The sequence below is a fragment of the Melospiza melodia genome, chromosome 6, assembly GCF_035770615.1.
Source record: "Melospiza melodia melodia isolate bMelMel2 chromosome 6, bMelMel2.pri, whole genome shotgun sequence".
Taxonomy (NCBI): Eukaryota; Metazoa; Chordata; class Aves; order Passeriformes; family Passerellidae; genus Melospiza; species Melospiza melodia.
The window spans coordinates 3,603,758-3,621,627 of NC_086199.1; the positions used below are offsets into that span (position 1 = coordinate 3,603,758).

At 45.5% G+C, this 17,870-nt stretch overlaps 1 protein-coding gene across 2 annotated transcripts; it reads left to right on the forward strand.

Annotated features, from left to right (window-relative positions):
* The first annotated feature begins 15 nt into the window (after nt 1-15).
* Nucleotides 16-8,157, forward strand: SOCS4 (suppressor of cytokine signaling 4). Of its 2 annotated transcripts, none has more exons than XM_063159660.1 (2): nt 16-87; nt 6,318-8,157. In XM_063159660.1, the coding sequence occupies exon 2, from the start codon at nt 6,419-6,421 to the stop codon at nt 7,727-7,729; it is 1,311 nt and encodes a 436-aa protein (XP_063015730.1). In that variant the 5' UTR covers nt 16-87; nt 6,318-6,418; the 3' UTR covers nt 7,730-8,157. The 2 variants fall into 2 exon arrangements, with proteins under 2 accessions (XP_063015730.1, XP_063015729.1); XM_063159659.1 differs by lacking the exon at nt 16-87 and adding an exon at nt 5,939-6,096.
* Nucleotides 8,158-17,870: the final 9,713 nt, after the last annotated feature.

The window sequence follows — 17,870 nt, forward strand, 5'->3', positions numbered from 1 at the left end:
GCGGCGGCCGGGTGAGGGGCCGCGGCTGGCAGCGCCGAGCCCGCCGGCACCCGGCTGGGGACAGGGACAGAGCGCCGGCCCCGCGGGGTGAGTTGGGGCCGGGCCGGCGGGGATGGAGCTGAGGGCGGCAGGCGGGGGTGAGCCGGGGAAATCGGGGTCTCCTGTCACCGGCGGGGCTCGGGGCTGCGCCCTGTCAGTCCCCGGGGGACTCGGACCGGGTCTCCGGTCACCGGTGGGGGTTGGCCGGGGGCCCGCCCTCTGTCACCGCGGTGCTCGGAGCGGGGTCAGCGCTGTCCTCCGGGGGGACTCGGTCCAGGCTCTGCTGTCACCGGGGTAACTCGACACGGAGCTGAGCTTTGTCACCGGGGGAGGCTCGGTCCGGGCTCTGAGCCGCTGTCAGTGCCTGGGGGCTCAGCCCGGGATCTCCGGTCACCGCGAGGGGATCCGGTCCGGGGTCTTCGCTCTGTCACCGGGGGTTCGGTCTGTGTGCTTCCCCTCTGAAAAACCCCGTGCCCGGCGTGTGTAGCCGAACGTAAACAGGGCACATACATTCCCAGCTTATCCTTCTGTGTATGGATTCAATGGCAGCTCCTCCAGAGGCACAGGGGAAAAGCCTCTGCCCTCCGCCCACCTTGGGCAGCACCCCAGGAACACCGGGGCTGTGCTCGCCCAGCCGCAGGACCTGTCCCTTTGGAGATCCTTATGGTCATTATGGAATTACTCTGGAATTCCAGCCATCCTGATGCCTCTGCGAGGTGGAGTTGACAGCAGTGGTAGTCAGGCAGGTAGTGATTGCACTGCAAAAATCATTCAGCTTTTTTTTTTTTTTTTTTTTTTTTTTTTTTTTTTTTTTGGCTGAAAAATAGGAAGAAAATCCTGGCTGATCTCTCGAAGGATTAAAAAAATGCTAGAATTGAAGACACCTGAAATAAAGAGGGAAAAACAGCGTTATCTGTTTTCCCTTTATGTAGCCTTAATGATCTGGCCCAGTTTATTCCTGTTTCTAAGAAAAAATTGCTTCCAGGAAAAGCCCTTTTATCTTCAGTTTTGTTCTGCAGCGGGGTTATTGGTTGTTGGGCTGAGCAGAGTGATTTATTTATATTGGAAATGTGTTTCTCTCTAACACTCACATTGCTGGTAGTTTCATGAATGAATAAGTGGCAGGATTACAAAGCAGGCACATTCTTTAAAAAAATTATAGAAATATGGCCAGATTTCATTATTAAACCTCGTGGAAGCTGTGTAGAGACATGTTTTCCATGGGTGTATCCTACATATTTCAGTAAATCGTGATTTCTGGCGAGGATAATGTGTTCTAGAGAAATGATTCGGAGCTGAACTGCTTATCAGATGAGTGGGAAGACCAAGCTATTCCTGCTGCAAGCCGCTGCCTGGGATGGAGACAAATGCCTGTCAAATGTGTTTATTTTCCCTAATCACTTTAATTTTCAGAGTCTCCGATAGAAACTGCACTTAAAGTGTTTTGCGGTACAAAAGCCATTTTACATTCGCTTCTATGTAACAACGAATTTCCTTGATCTGCAGGTGCTGCCTTGCTGGGATCACTCTTTGAGGAAAAATGGGGGGAGGTTTTTCAGGGGGAGGTTTTTCAGGGGTGGTCACCGGTCCAGGGCACTGCCGGCTCTGTGGCTTTGTCCGGAGTGACAGGCACCAAATGCAAAGTTAAGAGTTTAAATCCGGTTGGGAACTGGGGCTGCCTTGATTATTAGGTGTGAGTGGCTGCGAGCCGGGAATTGCTGCTCTCCCCTCGGTTTCTGGGTGGAGCACGGAGTGCTGGTCATGGACCATAAAGCTTTCACTGATTTAGTGCTGGGGAGGCCGCTGAGCTTTGCCTGCATCTCTTCTGCCACGCTTAATGAGCAGAGCTTCATTAAGGCAGGAGATAGGAGCAGCCCTCACCTCTGGCACCTGCTGCCAGCTCAGTTCCACCTCCTGGGAGGGAATAAAATATCCCCGTGTTGGGGTTAGCTGGGCATGGCCCCCCTTCCTCCTACAGTTCTGGGGATAAATCAAAGGTATTTTCAAAGAAGAAATATTTAGGTTGCAAATGGTGCCTTTAGAAAGTCTTTTTCTTTTGTGTGTATTTGTGATAATTGCTTTAATTTGCTGGAAAGGCCTCTGGAGTCAAGCTTAGGTATTTTTAGATGGTGTCGTAAATCAAAGCAAAGCCAGAAGTGGAGAAAAATAATTTAAGACAAAGGAATTGAGATTTATTGTTATCCTTAGTAGGTTGGGAAGGTCAGGTTTTAAAATGTGGTCTTGTGGCCAAAATCTAATTGGGTGAAATTAATGAAAGCAGTTTGTGACCAGTGAGATTTCGTTTTAACTTTTATGTAAGTTATGAAAGAAAAAGTACTCCAGTTTATTGCAGCTTGCTCTTCTCTCTCAAGATTTTATCAGCTCTACAAAATCAACTTCCATAACAATTCCAGAATTGATTCCTTGTTCTTTGTGAGCCTTCTTTTGTTGTTTAATTAGAGGAACAATACAGCAACGCTTCGTGTGCTTGGGCAGAAAACTTTCCAAGCACTTCCTGCGCCAGGAGGGTTGTGCAGCATGGAAGCACCAGAGAGGTGGTGGGACCTCCCTCCTGGGAGCTTTTCAGGACATGGCCAGGCTCCCCTGAGCCCACACTGGCAGCAATCCCACTCCAAGTGGGAGGCTGGGCTGGAGACCCCCCACCATCTGCTCCTTCTTTACACAGAAAGGGAAGCAGCCTGATGAAAAGAACTGTTGGGCTAGAGGCAAGGATCCAGCAGCTCAGGACAGAAGTATCTGGTTAAAGCAGTTCAGTGTTCAACTATTTATTGAATAAATGAAAAAAAAAAAAAAAAGGCTGTCTACATGTATGGTATTGGGTTATTGATTAGACATATGGTGAGGCTGTCGCTGTCTTATCACAGCTGTGGGTTGCAGCCTACCCCTGCCTAGGAGGGAATATTGTTATCCCTCCAAACAGCAACTGGATATTGGTTTTAGTCTGGGCTTGAAGTCTCAGGGTAGAGGCATCAGCTCCTGAAAGAAAAAAAACACTTTCTCTGCAGACAAGAGAGAGGAACCTCTGAAGAAGGGAGCACAAAACCAACAGCAAAAGCCACCCAGCTCTCTGCCTGTCCTCAGGGACTGTAGTGTGGCAGTGTTGGGTAACCTTGGACTGCCAGCCGGCTCCTGCGGCCCCAAGTGAACTCTGCTCATCCCCCCATGTGTTTTATCTTTGCTGTTTCCTTAGGGGAAAGGGTTCCCAGCATAAGGGTTTTGTCAAACCTGCCATCATCGGAGATGCCTGAGGTGCCCCTTTTGCAGGCAGAACACTCATTATTTCTCCCAAAAAGAGCCCAGACCTGATGTGTGTGAGCTGCACAGTGCTGGACTCCTCCATTTAACCTTCCCCTCTAGGGAAAAGTACACTCTGTGTTCCCTCTCTTTTATCCTTGCCCTCCTGTCCTGCTCTCCCAGCAGCGCTCGGCGTTAATGGAAGTCCCTGGCATTTCCCTGGGATGCTGCAGTGAAAGGAAGAGCTGCCTTTAGATGGATGGCCCCAAGTGATAATAGAGCACTGAATGCCTCCCCTGCCCTTTATGCCTTCCTCTTCCTGACACTTTAATTATTTTTGCTCCCCATTTTATTGGTGGGGCTGTGAATCACTGATCCAGAAGGGTGTGAAGGTGTGATCCCTCACTGTAATGCCGAACAGTGGGATTTGGGAGGCAGCTCTCCCATAGCTTATAACACACGGTCAGGTTCAAACCTGGCTTTAGTAGGATGACATCCCTTTTTTCTTCATTTGTTCCCTGCTCTTTTCACAGCTCTGGTGCTCTGTCTGATTAGCAGCTGCTGCTCTGACGTGGCAGGAGCGGCGCCTGGGCTCCAGCAGCCCTTCAAAAACCCCAGGGAAGCAGCTCTGGCTAATGGTGCGTGGCTTTGCAGCATCACGTGCTGCTTCCCCAGCTTCTCTTGCCGGGTTCAGGTACCACTAATGATTCATGACAGCAGAAAGGTACAAAGGGGAAGGTGGCTTTACAGCTCAATTCAACAGCAGCACAGAAATTCCATAAAAACCAAGCTTTTTCAGTTGGAAGGCTGAAGTTAGAGGAGATAACAGGCACTTCTGGGCTTTGTATGTTTTGCAGTTTTTAATTAAAAACCCAAAATCTGCATGTTCTTATTCCTTATATGGGCTGGATGAGCAGAATGAGATAATTGAAGGTTTCAAAAGCAATTACAAACTGTCATATCCTAATTTTTAAGTACTTGACTTTGCAACCTCAGTGATATCTCTCTCTCCAATTAAAAATCCCATATATAGACAATTAACGTGTTTTACTACAGGATGAATCTAAAAACTTTTTGTCTTCAGTGACTTCAGGCTATCACCAGGGTAAATGAGATTGCTTTTTTTCTCTCTTTTTTTTTGAATTGTGGAGAAAATTCTTTGCTTCACTCTAGGTATTGCTGGATGAAAAATATCAAGGTTCCAAAAGCAATCAATGAATCAATTCTGGTCTAAATAAAGAAGTTTCGAGTTTCATATGCACATGTTTCCTTTCTCCTGTCTTCATTGTGTCTCGCCATGCTTTTACTGAAAAGCAATTTGCAAAACCCTGAGAGAAGAAAAATAAATCTCTAGTTTAATCTTTGATTTGTAATTGCTGAAATATGGACCCTTTCCTGTGATTCCTCTTGGTACCAGTGAGGTGATATTCATCTGCGTTGCTCTGATGCCATTTTTCTTCCCAGCATATTCTCAATATTGAACCCATCTTACCTTCCTTCTACATTTCTTCATCTCCTCCCTTTCCCCTGCCTTTTTCCTTTCCCCCACAGCTCTCAGGTCTGCGGGTTTTAAATAAGGAATGCAATGTGAAAAATTCCTGGGTGAAAGTTCCATCTGGGATGCATTTGGCCCACAGATTGCATGTGAGCCTTTTGGCAAGGCTGTCTTGTTCTTTTACTGAAAGCAGAGGCTCCAACTCAGCCTGCCTGTGCAGAGCAGCCCCGGGGGACTGCAGAGAGGTTGTGTCATGCTGGCTAATCCTGATGATGAGAATGGATTGAATGGAGAGAGGAAGTGGATGCCCTTTTCTTTTCCTGCTTAGTATTTGCCATGTCAATTAGTTGTAAAAAAAAAAGTCCAAAACCCCCAAAAAACACAGAAAAACCCACAGCTGAAAAAAAAAGCCCTGGTGCAACAGAGGAGCTGTGCATGGTTTTGGTGCAGAAGCATCACAGAATCATACAATATCCTGATTATGATAAGTGATGGGAAATATTTCTACATCCTGCCATGCCTCAGGGGGTATAGCATCCATACCATATTGCTATCTATGTATCTTGAAAAAATCCTGCTCCACTTTCAACTGAGTAATCAAAAGAGGATTTTTTTCATCTTTTTTTCAAAGTGCAGCAGTCAAAAGGAAACCTCTTATCTGTTTGAGAATTCAATATAACTTTGGAAACAAAAGAAAATGAAATCAGCAACCGTAGGTCTCAAAGCAACACTGATTTTAATAATGTAAACTTCCTTCTCTAATGAGTAATAAGCAGTTCCATCTTTCACGGCCTTTTAAAATTGCTTTTAGTAAGGGGCTGGATTGTTTTAATCCTTTTCAGTATGTAAAGCCCCAGATATTTCAATCCCTTAGGGCCTCAGTATTTCCTAGCTCCCTTCCTTTGAAAAGGCAGAGGAAAACAGCTTTCAGAAAACTGACAGAATCTGTGACTGATAAAATTTAGGTTTGTTTTTTTTTTTTATTTTTTATCCTGAAAGTGACCCAAAAGTGTCAGTTAAGAAAAAGATCTCTGGCATCCCATCCTGTGGATTAGTAGCAAACAGGCATATCATCTAGGTACAGTAGCTCTTTGTACTCTGACCTACTTGTTTCTGTTCTGGTTTGTTCCTCCTTGAAAGGTTATTTGGAAGAGATGCAGGATTTGCTCCCTGAACAGCTAAAGCAGTATCACCTGCCCCAGGAAGGGTTTCCTTCTGAAATGGGCCCTGGCACAATGGGGCTGCCAACGCCTGAAACGTTCTGCTCTGCTGCATAATCAGAATGAAAACTCAACAAATATGTTAAGGTAGTTTTTTTCTGGAGGATGCTTTTCCCAAAGAAGGGTTAAGAGAGCTTTTTTTTCCCTGGGATCTTGTATTTATGGGGTGTGCTACTGAATTCACCTCAATCACATGATTTTTACGTGGTCAGCAATTAATTGTCACTGTTGTCCTGTACCCACCAGCACTGCTGTTGCATTGTGTGCGTGCATAGCAGCTAACTGAGCTGTGTTTTCTTTTTCCTTAGATATTTCCAGAAAGTGCCTCGAGGAAGCTTCCTTATGTAGAAAAACCCCACAAGAAACACAGTGTGTGCTTCCTGGCAGCTCGTGAAGCAAAGCTGTCACAATGGCAGAGAACAAGGACAGCAGCGCGAAAAACGCAGATGTGAGGCCCAAAAGCAGCCGGAGCAGGAGTGCAGACAGAAAGGATGGATATGTCTGGAGTGGGAAAAAGCTCTCCTGGTCCAAGAAAAGTGAGCATTGCCCTGATCCTGAAACAGCAAATGCTGCAGGAAGGTCGGGGACTAATTTAAGGAGCCAAGAGAGGAAATACAGCTGCTCGTCCATCGAGCTGGATCTAGACAGGTCCTGTGGGCACAGGTTTTTGGGGCGGTCTCTCAAGCAGAAGCTGCAGGACGCTGTGGGTCAGTGCTTTCCCATAAAGAACTGCAGCAGCCGGCACGCCTCAGGACTGCCCTCCAAAAGGAAGATCCATATCAGTGAGCTGATGCTGGATAAGTGTCCTTTCCCTCCTCGCTCAGAGCTGGCTTTCCGCTGGCACTTGATCAAAAGGCACACGGCCCCTATAAGTCCAAAGGCAGAAGAATGGATAATTGCTGATTTATCCCAGCACGAGGAAAGGGAGGACCAGCTGCGAGACGAGGACATTGCCAATGGGGGGATGGACTCTCCCTCCCAGTCCTGTGACTTCACTGACAGCAGCTCCTCTCGGGGGGACCCGAGGCCCGAGCTGGTGACAGGTAAGGTGGCAAGGAGCAGCAGAGAGGAGAGTGACATGGACTCCGATGATGAAGTCATAACCCTGTGCACAAGCTCTCGGAAACGAAACAAGCCCAAGTGGGAAACGGATGACGAGCTGCTGCGGATGGAAACGCCCCCGAAATACCACACCCAGATTGATTATGTCCACTGCCTAGTGCCAGACCTCCTCCAGATCAATAACAACCCCTGCTACTGGGGAGTCATGGATAAATACGCCGCCGAGGCGCTGCTGGAAGGGAAGCCAGAGGGAACGTTCCTGTTGCGAGACTCTGCCCAGGAGGACTATTTGTTCTCCGTCAGCTTCCGCCGCTACAGCCGCTCCCTCCACGCCCGGATAGAGCAGTGGAATCACAACTTCAGCTTTGATGCCCACGATCCCTGTGTCTTCCATTCTCCTGACATCACGGGGCTCCTAGAACACTACAAAGATCCGAGCTCCTGTATGTTCTTTGAACCACTTTTATCCACTCCCCTGAACAGGACCTTTCCCTTCTCGCTCCAGCATATATGTAGAACGGTCATTTGCAACTGTACAACTTATGATGGTATCGATGCACTTCCCATTCCTCCCTCGGTGAAGCTGTATCTCAAGGAATATCATTATAAGTCAAAAGTTAGAGTGCTCAGGATTGATGTACCAGAGCAGCAAAGCTAGAAAATATTTTTGTGAAAGAAATTTTCTCCCGACAGACAATAGTATGTTCAATCTCTTTTCCTTCTAGGTTTTTTTTTAATAGCGACTTGATTATTTTTTCTTTTTCTGAATATTATTTACCACCCAAACTAGTCTCTGTTTAAATGTACTTTTGAGTCTGCACAGCTCTCTTTTTTAGAAATTATATTCATTGTGGGCTTTTGGTACTGTCCCTAGGCTAGAGTTTTATGGAATTCCAGGTAGGCTTTCTGGTACTTCTATAGATGGATAGACGTTAGATCTAAAACCCCCTGAAAATCACTTTTGAACTTGATCTGTCTTTTCTATTGTAGTTGACACGTGTTGCTGACATGATTGAAATAATGCACTGTTAACTAAAGATTGACTCATCTGTATTTTCTGCATTTCTTTTAAAATGAGTGCTCTAGCCTCTGTGTCTGTGTGTCTGTCTGTCCCTATCCACTGCAGTAAATTCGTCGGTCTATTTCTAACATTACTATTCCAAGCAAAATGAAGTTTGAAAGAGGATATGATCTTTCTATAAATATATCAGGGGACTAAATACCAGGGAGAGGAAAAACAATTCAAGTTAAGGACAACACTGAGTGCAGGAACAAACATGTATAAACTGGTCCTGGAAAGGTTTTGGTTGGAGAGGAGGAAGACTCATCGTCGTCAGAGCAGCAGGGTTCTGGAAGAGCTTTTCATTTTGTGTAAAGCAGTAAAAAGCAAACTGCTCATAAACTGGGATTTGATCAGTGTCTGGAAGAGATAATCATGTAGTTACTTATGATAGACGGGGCTTGGACTTGGGAACTCTGTTTCTGTGTTGCTGTTGCATTATATGAATTACCCAGTTTTTGCTGTAGGAGCTGCCGCTGCTTAAATGATAAAGCACAAGGGTGGGAGGGTGGGAAGGATGGTATTTTCTTTAAAATCTGCATATTTAACCATCTGATTCTGCATGGTTGAGCCTGAGGTGATGGTGAATAACTTTCCTACTTTGTTAGTAGGGGGGGTTATTTTTTTTAATAAGTGTAATTTAAAAAGAAAACAACTCTGCTGACTTTCTTGCAATGTGAAGCATTCGGCCGAATGGCTTCCTGCCAAATTCCATGTACGGGAAAACCCTGCGTGGATAATGCTCCTAAAAGCATTACTTACATTGCATGGACAGGCAGATCTGCTGCTGAGCTGTTGGTGGAATCCCACGGGGCTCAGTGGATGTGGGTTCAGGCAGGAAGCTCCAGGCTGGCCTCGGGGTGCAGCTGCAGGTCTGATCCCTGTTCCTGCTTTATCTGCTCTCCCAAACTGGGCCCGGAACTCCTCTGCCAAAAGAATGTGAGATGGTGTAATTGTAACTCCAACAACCACATTGTTTCCTCTCCTTTGACTACAGGGAGCCTTTGTATCCTCTCAAAATGCTTTTGAAACTGAGCCCCAAGCCTGCTGAATTACAAATGTGTTGAATTTCATGCATGTGAAGGATCCTATCAAAAAATCAGCAATGTCCTGTGGGTGAGGTTATCACTGAATGATGGGGTTGGAAGGGAGCTCTGGAGGAGTTCTCATCCAAGCCCCTGCTCAAGCACAGGATCACATCCAGGTGGGTTTTGGACATCTCCAGAGTAGGAGACTCCACAACCTCTCTGCACAGCCTGTTCCAGGCCTCCATCACCTGCACAGTAAAGAGGTTTTTTCCTCATAATCAGATGGAACTTCCTGTGTTTCAGTTTGTGCCCGTTGCTCCCTGTCCTGTCTCAGGGCACCACTTGAAGGAGTCTGTTCCCATCCTCCTGACACCTGCCCTTAAGGTATTTGTGTGGATTGATTGGTTCCCCTCTCTCTCAGCTGTCACTTCTCCAGAGTTGATGCCCAGCTCCCTCAGCCTTTCCTCACAGCAGAGATGCTCCAGTCCCCTCAGCACCTTCACAGCCACTGGCCCACTCCAGTAATTCCGTGCATTTCTTGTGCTGAGCAGCCCAGAACTGGACACAGCAGTCCCAGCTGAGCCCTCACCAGGGCTGAGGAGAGGGGCAGGGTCACCTGCTGGCCACACTGTCCCTCCTGCAGCCCAGGGTTCCATTGGCCTTCCTGGCCACAAGGACACAGTGCTGGCTCACCCCAGCTCCTTCTGCACAGCTCTGCTTCCAGCAGCTCAGCCCCAGCCTGCACTGGTGCATGGGGTGATTGTTCCCCAGGGTAGGGGCACCCTGCTTGAGCTTCCCTGGGCTCCTCCCTGCCCATCTCCCCAGCCTGTTCCTGGTCTGGCTGAGTGTCAGCACAGCCTGTTGCTGTGGCAGCCACTCCTCCCAGGTCTGTATCACCAGCAAACCTGCTGGGGGAACACTCTGTCCCTTCATCCAGGGTGGTGAATAAGCTGAACAAGACTGGGCCCATCACTGATCCCTTGGGAATCTGTGTGCAGGCAAGGAGCAGTAGAGCACAGTGCTGTAGAGCCTGGATGGATCCAAGATTGCCGACTCAGACTAAGCAATATTTCTATTTGGATCTTTTCATTTCACCTTGTATGGATTCCTGTAGATTTGTGGATATCAAATCCATGCTGCAAGGTGGCAGCTCAGGAATTCCCAAGGGAGCTTTTCCATGCAACTCCACCAGGACCTGCCACCCTGCCCTTACCCCCAACCTGAGCAGATAAAACCCTTTCCACTGAGCTGCTGCCACTGTGGTGATGTAAACAGATTTCCAGGGACATCTGCCTAGAGACCAGCCCGTTTGTTTCCCTGGGTTTTAAATAGGTTTGGAACCAAAGTCTCCAGGGAGAAAACGCTAACACATCAATCCGTGGCATCGCGCACGGGTGAGCGCGCTCCAGGACGAATTCTCAGCTGCTATAAATCACTGTGGCTTTATTGATACACTTCTAGTGGCTCATCCCAGCTGAGATCCTCCCTCCTCCATATCCAAATGGAACTGTGGGACTGATGGCAGAAAAATCACCCTGTTTTTTCTGTAATTTTTATCTTGTGCTGCTTCCATTCATTGCCTTTTGCAAAAACTGTATTTTATCAAGGGCAGCTTTGTATTGCTAAGTCCATTTTACCCTGTCACTGCCATTTTCCAGGTTCATCATTTGCTCTGCTCTTGCCCACTGTGCCCATCATGGTGGGATGGTGGGCTGGGATTTGGGGGGCTGCAGTAGGAAGGAAGAGTTTCTGGTTCAAGATCTGGAGTGACATCAGAGATATTTGCAGTCTGCTTGATTAAAATTCTCTTTCAGAAACTCCTAATTAGGGAAAAAAGCTCGTCATTTTAGATAGGGATTAGCATTATTTTTATGGCAGGAGCACAAAAATTAGATTTTGACCAAAAGTTGTGCTTCACAAGTTAGTGAAGGCCACTGTCATTTTCAAAATCAGCAAAGATTGTGCCCCTTCAAAATGAAAGGCCAAATAAACCTTTTCTGGGGTATCATTCCCCAACATACTGTGTTTCAGTGTCATTATGGATTCAGCCTACATTGTTTTGACATGAGTTGATGCATCACTTACCCCAAAAACATCTTGAGCACTCCAAATTTAGGAGACCTATATAATACAGCAGTTGGGGGAAGAAGGTGTGGCACATAAAAATAATGCCTTTGGACTGGGGGGCAGTTAATTGCATTAGTTTAGAGAAATCATATGTGGAAAGTATTGATAAATGGGATTTTTTGAAAGTTCCCACTATTTTTTCCTGATTTTTGTCCTCCTGTGTGACATTTGTCCCTAACAACACTTGAGTTGTGTCACACATGCATTCTGTGCAAGATCCATGCCATGAACTGGTTCATACCTGTTTTATGAAACAGAAGAACTCAAAAGGTCTATTTTGTTTCAGTCCATTTGCCTTTTTTTCTCTTCTTTCCCTCTCTGTTTTAAATAAACCTGGCAGGACTGGTTTTACAATATGCCAAGAATTGTCACCCTAAAGTTTTCCTCCCACTGCTGTCATTGTCAGTCCTACCAGTGCTGCTCATTCCAGTGCCACCTTACAACACCTTGGCCCAAAGACAAGCAAGTCCTGAGTTCAGTTTTGAAACCCTCTTAAAAATTAGCCTCAAAACCAGGGTAAGAACTTCCATTTTCTAGAATCACAGAATCCCAGCATGGTTTGGGGTGAAAGGAACCTCACAGATCATGCAGTTCCACCCCCTGCCATGGGCAGGGACACCTTCCACTAAACCAGGTTTCTCCAAGCTCCATCCAACCTGGCCTGGAGCACTTCCCAGGATGAGGAATCCTCAGCTTCTCTTCTCAGCCCAAATCCTGCCAAGACAGAAATCCCCCATTCTTCAGGATGAAGATTTAAAGTGGAACAAGGGAAGGTGCAGAGATGTGGCCAAACCCAGGTGTTCAAGATTATGAAGGCCAGTGGATGAGCAAGGTCATAAATCCAGAGGTGACTCTGGTCACACCTCCCTGCTTTGGGCCACCCAACCAGCTTTGCATCAGCAGTTGTGTCTGCAAGATGTGCTTTGAGTTGTTTTGAAGGTTGTCCCACAGCAGCACAGTGGAAACAGAGTGTATGGAATTGGTGTGAACAGTTCTGGTTAAAAAAGATCTGATTTTCCTAAATTAATTTGATATAAGAGAGAGAGAAATGGTCAGGGTCTTGATGCACACCAGGCAAACTACATATACAAGTTATTTTTATGGGATGGTTTAGGAAAAAATTAAACATTCTTTCCACTAATTGTGTCCTCTGGAGTTTGCTGTTGCCTGGAATGACTTTTTGCAGGTCTGTACCAATGTCACTCATTGGCCTGGGGCCATCGATACAGAGCAACTTCAACTGCAGCAGGGTCATTGATGGGCTTGGGGTGGTTTGTGTTTCTGATAATTGGGAATGCACATTTCTTCTCCATTTTCCTATTCTAGCATTTGTCTTGATGAAATCCACATCAAGAAATTTGTGTATTTGGATACATATACGTGTATCTATAGCAGCACATCCAACTTAAAAAAAAAAAAAAAAAAAAACAAACAGACCAACAAATTATCATGATTTAAACGCTTTCCTTTTAAAGATGCTGGTGGGCTTCCAGCATAAAGAAGAAATCCTTGTATGATGCAGTCATACAGGGCCTTACTATAAAATTGACATGCTCTTAAATAATTAAAAACGGGGATACTTTAATTTTGAAAAAGGATGCTGGAGGAAGGAGGTTAAAGGAAGCTTTTAGTCAGATCCAAGGTTAGATTTATTGATCTAGTGATCAATCCTTTTCTCTTTCCTGAATTTAAAGCTAATGGGAGACTGTGGTCAGAGATGAGTGGCTTTTAGTTAAGGTTTTTGACTCTTATAAATAATACAACAAATGTCCTAGTAAGTAATAAGAAATAAGATACTTGCTCATTCTTTTTAAATAGAACAAACGTGGCAAACAAGACTCAGCTGTAATTTTTGAAGTCATTTATTAGACAAATTGCTCTTCTCTACTTCTTTTACAAGAGAGACATAAACCATTATATTATTTATTCATGAATCATAGCCATTAAGATGATAAATCAAATTATCAGCTTCCTGTCTCTCTTCAGTTTTAATCATTTTTTATAGTTCATGCACTATAAAGACAGCTTCCTTCCTATGAAACAAGAGACCTTCAGAGACCTTTTTATTGGAAACGTACATTTCCTTCCCATTTTTAAGTATATCCCAGTGATTTTCCCTGTCAATTTTACCTGCAATAAAAATCCAATAAGGAACTTGTTCATCGATTCACTATAGCAAAGTTAGCCATGAAGTAAGTGATTTTGGTTAACCTTTGAAACAGTGGAAAACGCAGTTAGAGGACTTCTTTTTTCTGCCACCCCTAAATGTGCATGGTGGCACCATATATTTAATAGAGAGAAATAGTGATGTTTGATAGAGAGAAATATTTGTTAGAGAGAAATATTTAAGGGAGAGAAATATTTAATGGAGAGGAATATTTAATGGAGAGGAAATATTTAATGGAGAGGAATATTTAATGGAGAGGAATATTTAATGGAGAGGAATATTTAATAGAGAGAAATCTTGACGCTTCACAAAGGGTTTAACGCGATCTCTGCAGTGGTATATCGCTTCTCAAATGCATCCAGGCTGCTTTTGCTGCTCTGCTCGCACAGCCCGTGCCCGGGAGGCGGGAGAGCCGGGCTGCTGTGGGAGCTGAGATGGTTTCACACATCCTCCCCTCCCTCGCTCTGTGCCCGCCTCTGTCTGGCCCCGCATCCCGGCGAGCCACTCGTGATGGGGCGTGGGTGGAGAAGTGTCCATTGAGAAGGAAATGCACATTGATTTCCACTGCCAGCAGCAGCAGCCAGCCGGTTTTAAACTTGATCATCCTCGCCGAAGGATGCTCCGTGCTCGGGAAGCACCGGTGAGGTCAGAGGTAGGCAGGGTGAAAGAGGAGCCTCTGCATCGCTGCAAATCCTCATCCGTGCTGCAGTGTAAAAATCGATACTTGTTTACTCAACCCTATGAATAATAGAGTTTTGAACGTAAATATATAATTTATGCGTCTGAAATCTATAGCGTGGGGCTGGCAGGAGGTGCAATAACTTCCCTGTATCCCTTTTAAAAATCCCCTGGGTGTCTGGGGGATGTGTTATCTGGACAAAACACATCCTCAGCCCAGCCTGCCCACAGGCAGGTCATTGCAAGCATCTTCCTGTGGGGATCCTTTAGGAATGGCTGCCCCTGGATGGCCTTGTGTGGGCATCCCAGATGTTTTATGGCTGTGGAGAATCCCTGGAACAGGGTGGGTTTGGGACCAGCCTGAGGGATGCCTGCAGCAAGCACGGCTCCTGTGGTTGCCACAAGGTGATCAGAGGGCTGGAGCAGCTCTCCTGTGAGGAAAGGCTGAGAGAATTGGAATTGTTCAGCTTGGAAAAGAGAAGGTTTCAGGGTGATCTAATTGTGGCCTTGCAGTACCTGAAGGGAGCCCACAAGAAATATGGAGAGGAACTTCTGACAAGAGCATGGAGTGACAGGGCAAGGGGGAATGGACTCAAACTGACAGAGAGTAGGTTTGGATGTGATATGAGGATGAAATTCTTCCCTGTGAAGAGTTTGAGATCCTGGCACAGGGTGCCCAGAGAAGCTGTGGCTGCCCCTGGATTCCTGGACGTGTCCAAAGCCAGGTTGGACAGGGCTTGGAGCAAACTGGGACAGTGGAAGGTGTCCCTGCCATGGCAGGGTGGAATGTTGTGTCTTTAAAGTCCCTTCCAGCCCCAACCATTCCATGATCCTGTGAGGAACATCCCAGAACATAATTACCATCATTTCCCAGGAAGGATGTCTGGCCTGTGCAGAGGGCCAAAGCCAGAGTCCCTCTGCTAAAGCTGGGCCTTGGGAATATGGATCCCTCCTCCCTGTCCTCTTGTTATTCCTGTGGTTCTTGCACATCAAAATGATGCAGCAGGAAAAACACTGGGCCCCTGTTACATCCTATAATCCAACATTGCTGGGAAGTGCCAGCCCAAAGATTTGAATCCAGAATGAAGGCAGGAGATAATTTGGCTATCTAGAAGCTTTTCCATCTTATTTCCCTTAATCTTATTTTTAATTCTTTGGGGAAAAAAATCTTAGTTATTTCTTAAGCCTGATGTTGAGCCAGTACCTCAGAACATCTCTTGTTTCAGATGAGCAGGTTCATTGCCAGACATTTTGTTTTTAATGTGTGTCAATTGGACTAGACCACAGTCCATGGCTTGTGCTAATGTGGGATTTTTTTTGTTCAGGAAAAGGCTGGGTTTGTCCTTCCTAGCAGTTACATGATTGTATTTCTAGGTCAGGTATTATTAATGTGTAGCCAAATGAAGTTCCAAATTGGACAAAACACCTAGTAAGGGTCTTGATGTTTGATGCTGTTATGATTAGAAAGTTGTCTGATCAAATTTTATTTCCAATTAAAAAAAAAAATTGAATTAGCTTTCAGATTGAGACCTTCGCTGTTATTTTTAGTCTACAACTAATGAACCCCTGAAAATAGAGTGTATAATGAAAATACAGTGATTGGTTCTGCTGGGATGGTTGAGAAAATACATTAGCAGATCAGAATGGGTAATAAATCTTCCGTCAAAACCTTCCTCATTAAACCAGATAATTTGAAATTGCCTCTGGTGTATTAAACAGTTCATTATTTTGAGGGGAGCAACACACAAGACAAAAGAGTTGTGTTCTTTTAATTGATATCCAAAGCCTGAAAAAGAAAAAAAAATTAAGCAAATTTAGTCAAGAGTAATCAATCTGAGCACTGGCTGTGTTGTTTGGAGCCATCCAAAACTTCTCATCCTCTGACTCAGGGGAAGGAGGAAAGGTCTTTAGGAACACTGGGGCAGTGAAAAGGGAGTAGCTCTATTAAATATGACATTTGCACTGTTGCAAATTGAGGTGATTTCAGGTTTGTGGCTATTTTTTGGATGGTTTTAGCATATTAGAAATTAATCCACCCACACATCCCCAAACTTAATTTCTTTATTAGCATTGTAGTGTTATTCCAGAAGCCTCTCATGCAACAAACACACCAAGGGTGCTGTCAGCCTGAGGGAAGGGTGTCTGCAGGAGCAGGAAGGATAACCAGACTGGGATAAGGAGGAGCAAGAGAGGGGAACTGGGTTAACAGCTGGAGCAAGGCAAAAAGCCAGTGCTGGCTATGGCCTCACAGCAGTGGGAATGGGAACCCCACCCTGGTGGCTTTTGACTTCTTTGACTGGGCAAGCTGGAAGCTGAGGACAAGCTAAATGCTGGTTCTGTCCCCTCTCTTCCCAGTAGAACCTCTGGCATCAGGCTGGGAGCTGCCTGAGATGTCACTGCCACCAAGGGCTGGCCATGGGGACATCCTGTCATTTCTGCACTCCTGTCATTTTTATACTCTCTGAGACAAATTATATCTCAGTGTGATGCTGCTAGATCTGGTGTCCTTGTACACCTTGTACACCATGATATTTTATGAAAAATCCTTTCCTTAGGATTTTTCCTCTTGAGAAGCTGAGAGGCCTCAGGAACAGAATGTAAACATTGATTATCTGCTGCTGTGGAATGCAACAGGTGCATCTGGGATTGGTCTCATGTGGTTGTTCTAATTAATGGCCAATCACAGTCAGCTGGCTCGGACTCTCTGTCCGAGACACAAGCCTTTGTTATCATTCTTTCTTTTTCTATTCTTAGCCAGCCTTCTGATGAAATCCTTTCTTCTATTCTTTTAGTACAGTTTTAATATAATATATATAATAAAATAATAAATCAGCCTTATGAAACATGGAGTCAGATCCTTGTCTCTTCCCTCATCCTAAAACCCCTGTGAACACCATCACACCCAGGAATCTGGGTGCTGTGCCCAAGGAGAGGGCACACAGGAAGGGGAAATAAGAGAACATTTTATTGGGGAAGATATGGCCAAGGGGGATGCTGAGTGGGAGGGTGTGAGTCTGAGCACTCAGCAGATGAGGCACTTCATCATCTCACTAGGAACACACACATTTATTCAGGTAAGATTTAAAAAAATGTTCCCTGCTTGAGGAAAAGCCTCTTCCCAAGTTTTCCCCTCCTCCAAAGGAATTGGAAAAAAAAAAAAATCAGCTCTCCTCCCCTTCCCAGCCTTCCTCACACATGAGCAATGCCTGCTTTCTGCTGGATATTCCCTCCTGACAGGATCTTCTGCTACCACAGGTATGATCTGTTAGTACAAATTACCTGAGTGGGTGGCAGATACTTGGCTAGACAAAAGGCCAGCCAAGGAATAAAAGGATCCTTTCTTTCACAAGGAGCTGGGAGGATGCACAGAATACTTTGATATTGTGCTTCATATAATAGCAAAAGCATAAGGAAATAACCCCTTGCCTTATCTGATGTGCTCCTTCTATTGATTCCAGACAGGCAGGATTATCAAGGGGGAAAGGAAGGGGAGGAAGGAGGCAGAAGGAGGAGGCAGGGAAACTGAGGAACCAGAGTCACCTCTTTCCAAGGGCTTCCCAAGCTATGAGCTGTGTCCCTGCTCTGTAATCTTCTGTCCTCCTTCCCCCAGCCTGCTCTCCTAATTATTTCGATACCCACACGCTGTCATCAAACACAACTCCCAAAAGCTCACTTTGGAACTTTGTTTGCCAAATGTTTGGCCATGTTAGGGTGGAAATTATTCCAGATAAATTCATTC

What these genes read in the sequence shown, in the direction of transcription:
- SOCS4 (XM_063159660.1), top strand. Translation starts at nt 6,419, where the DNA reads ATGGCAGAGAACAAGGACAGCAGCGCGAAAAACGCAGATGTGAGGCCC.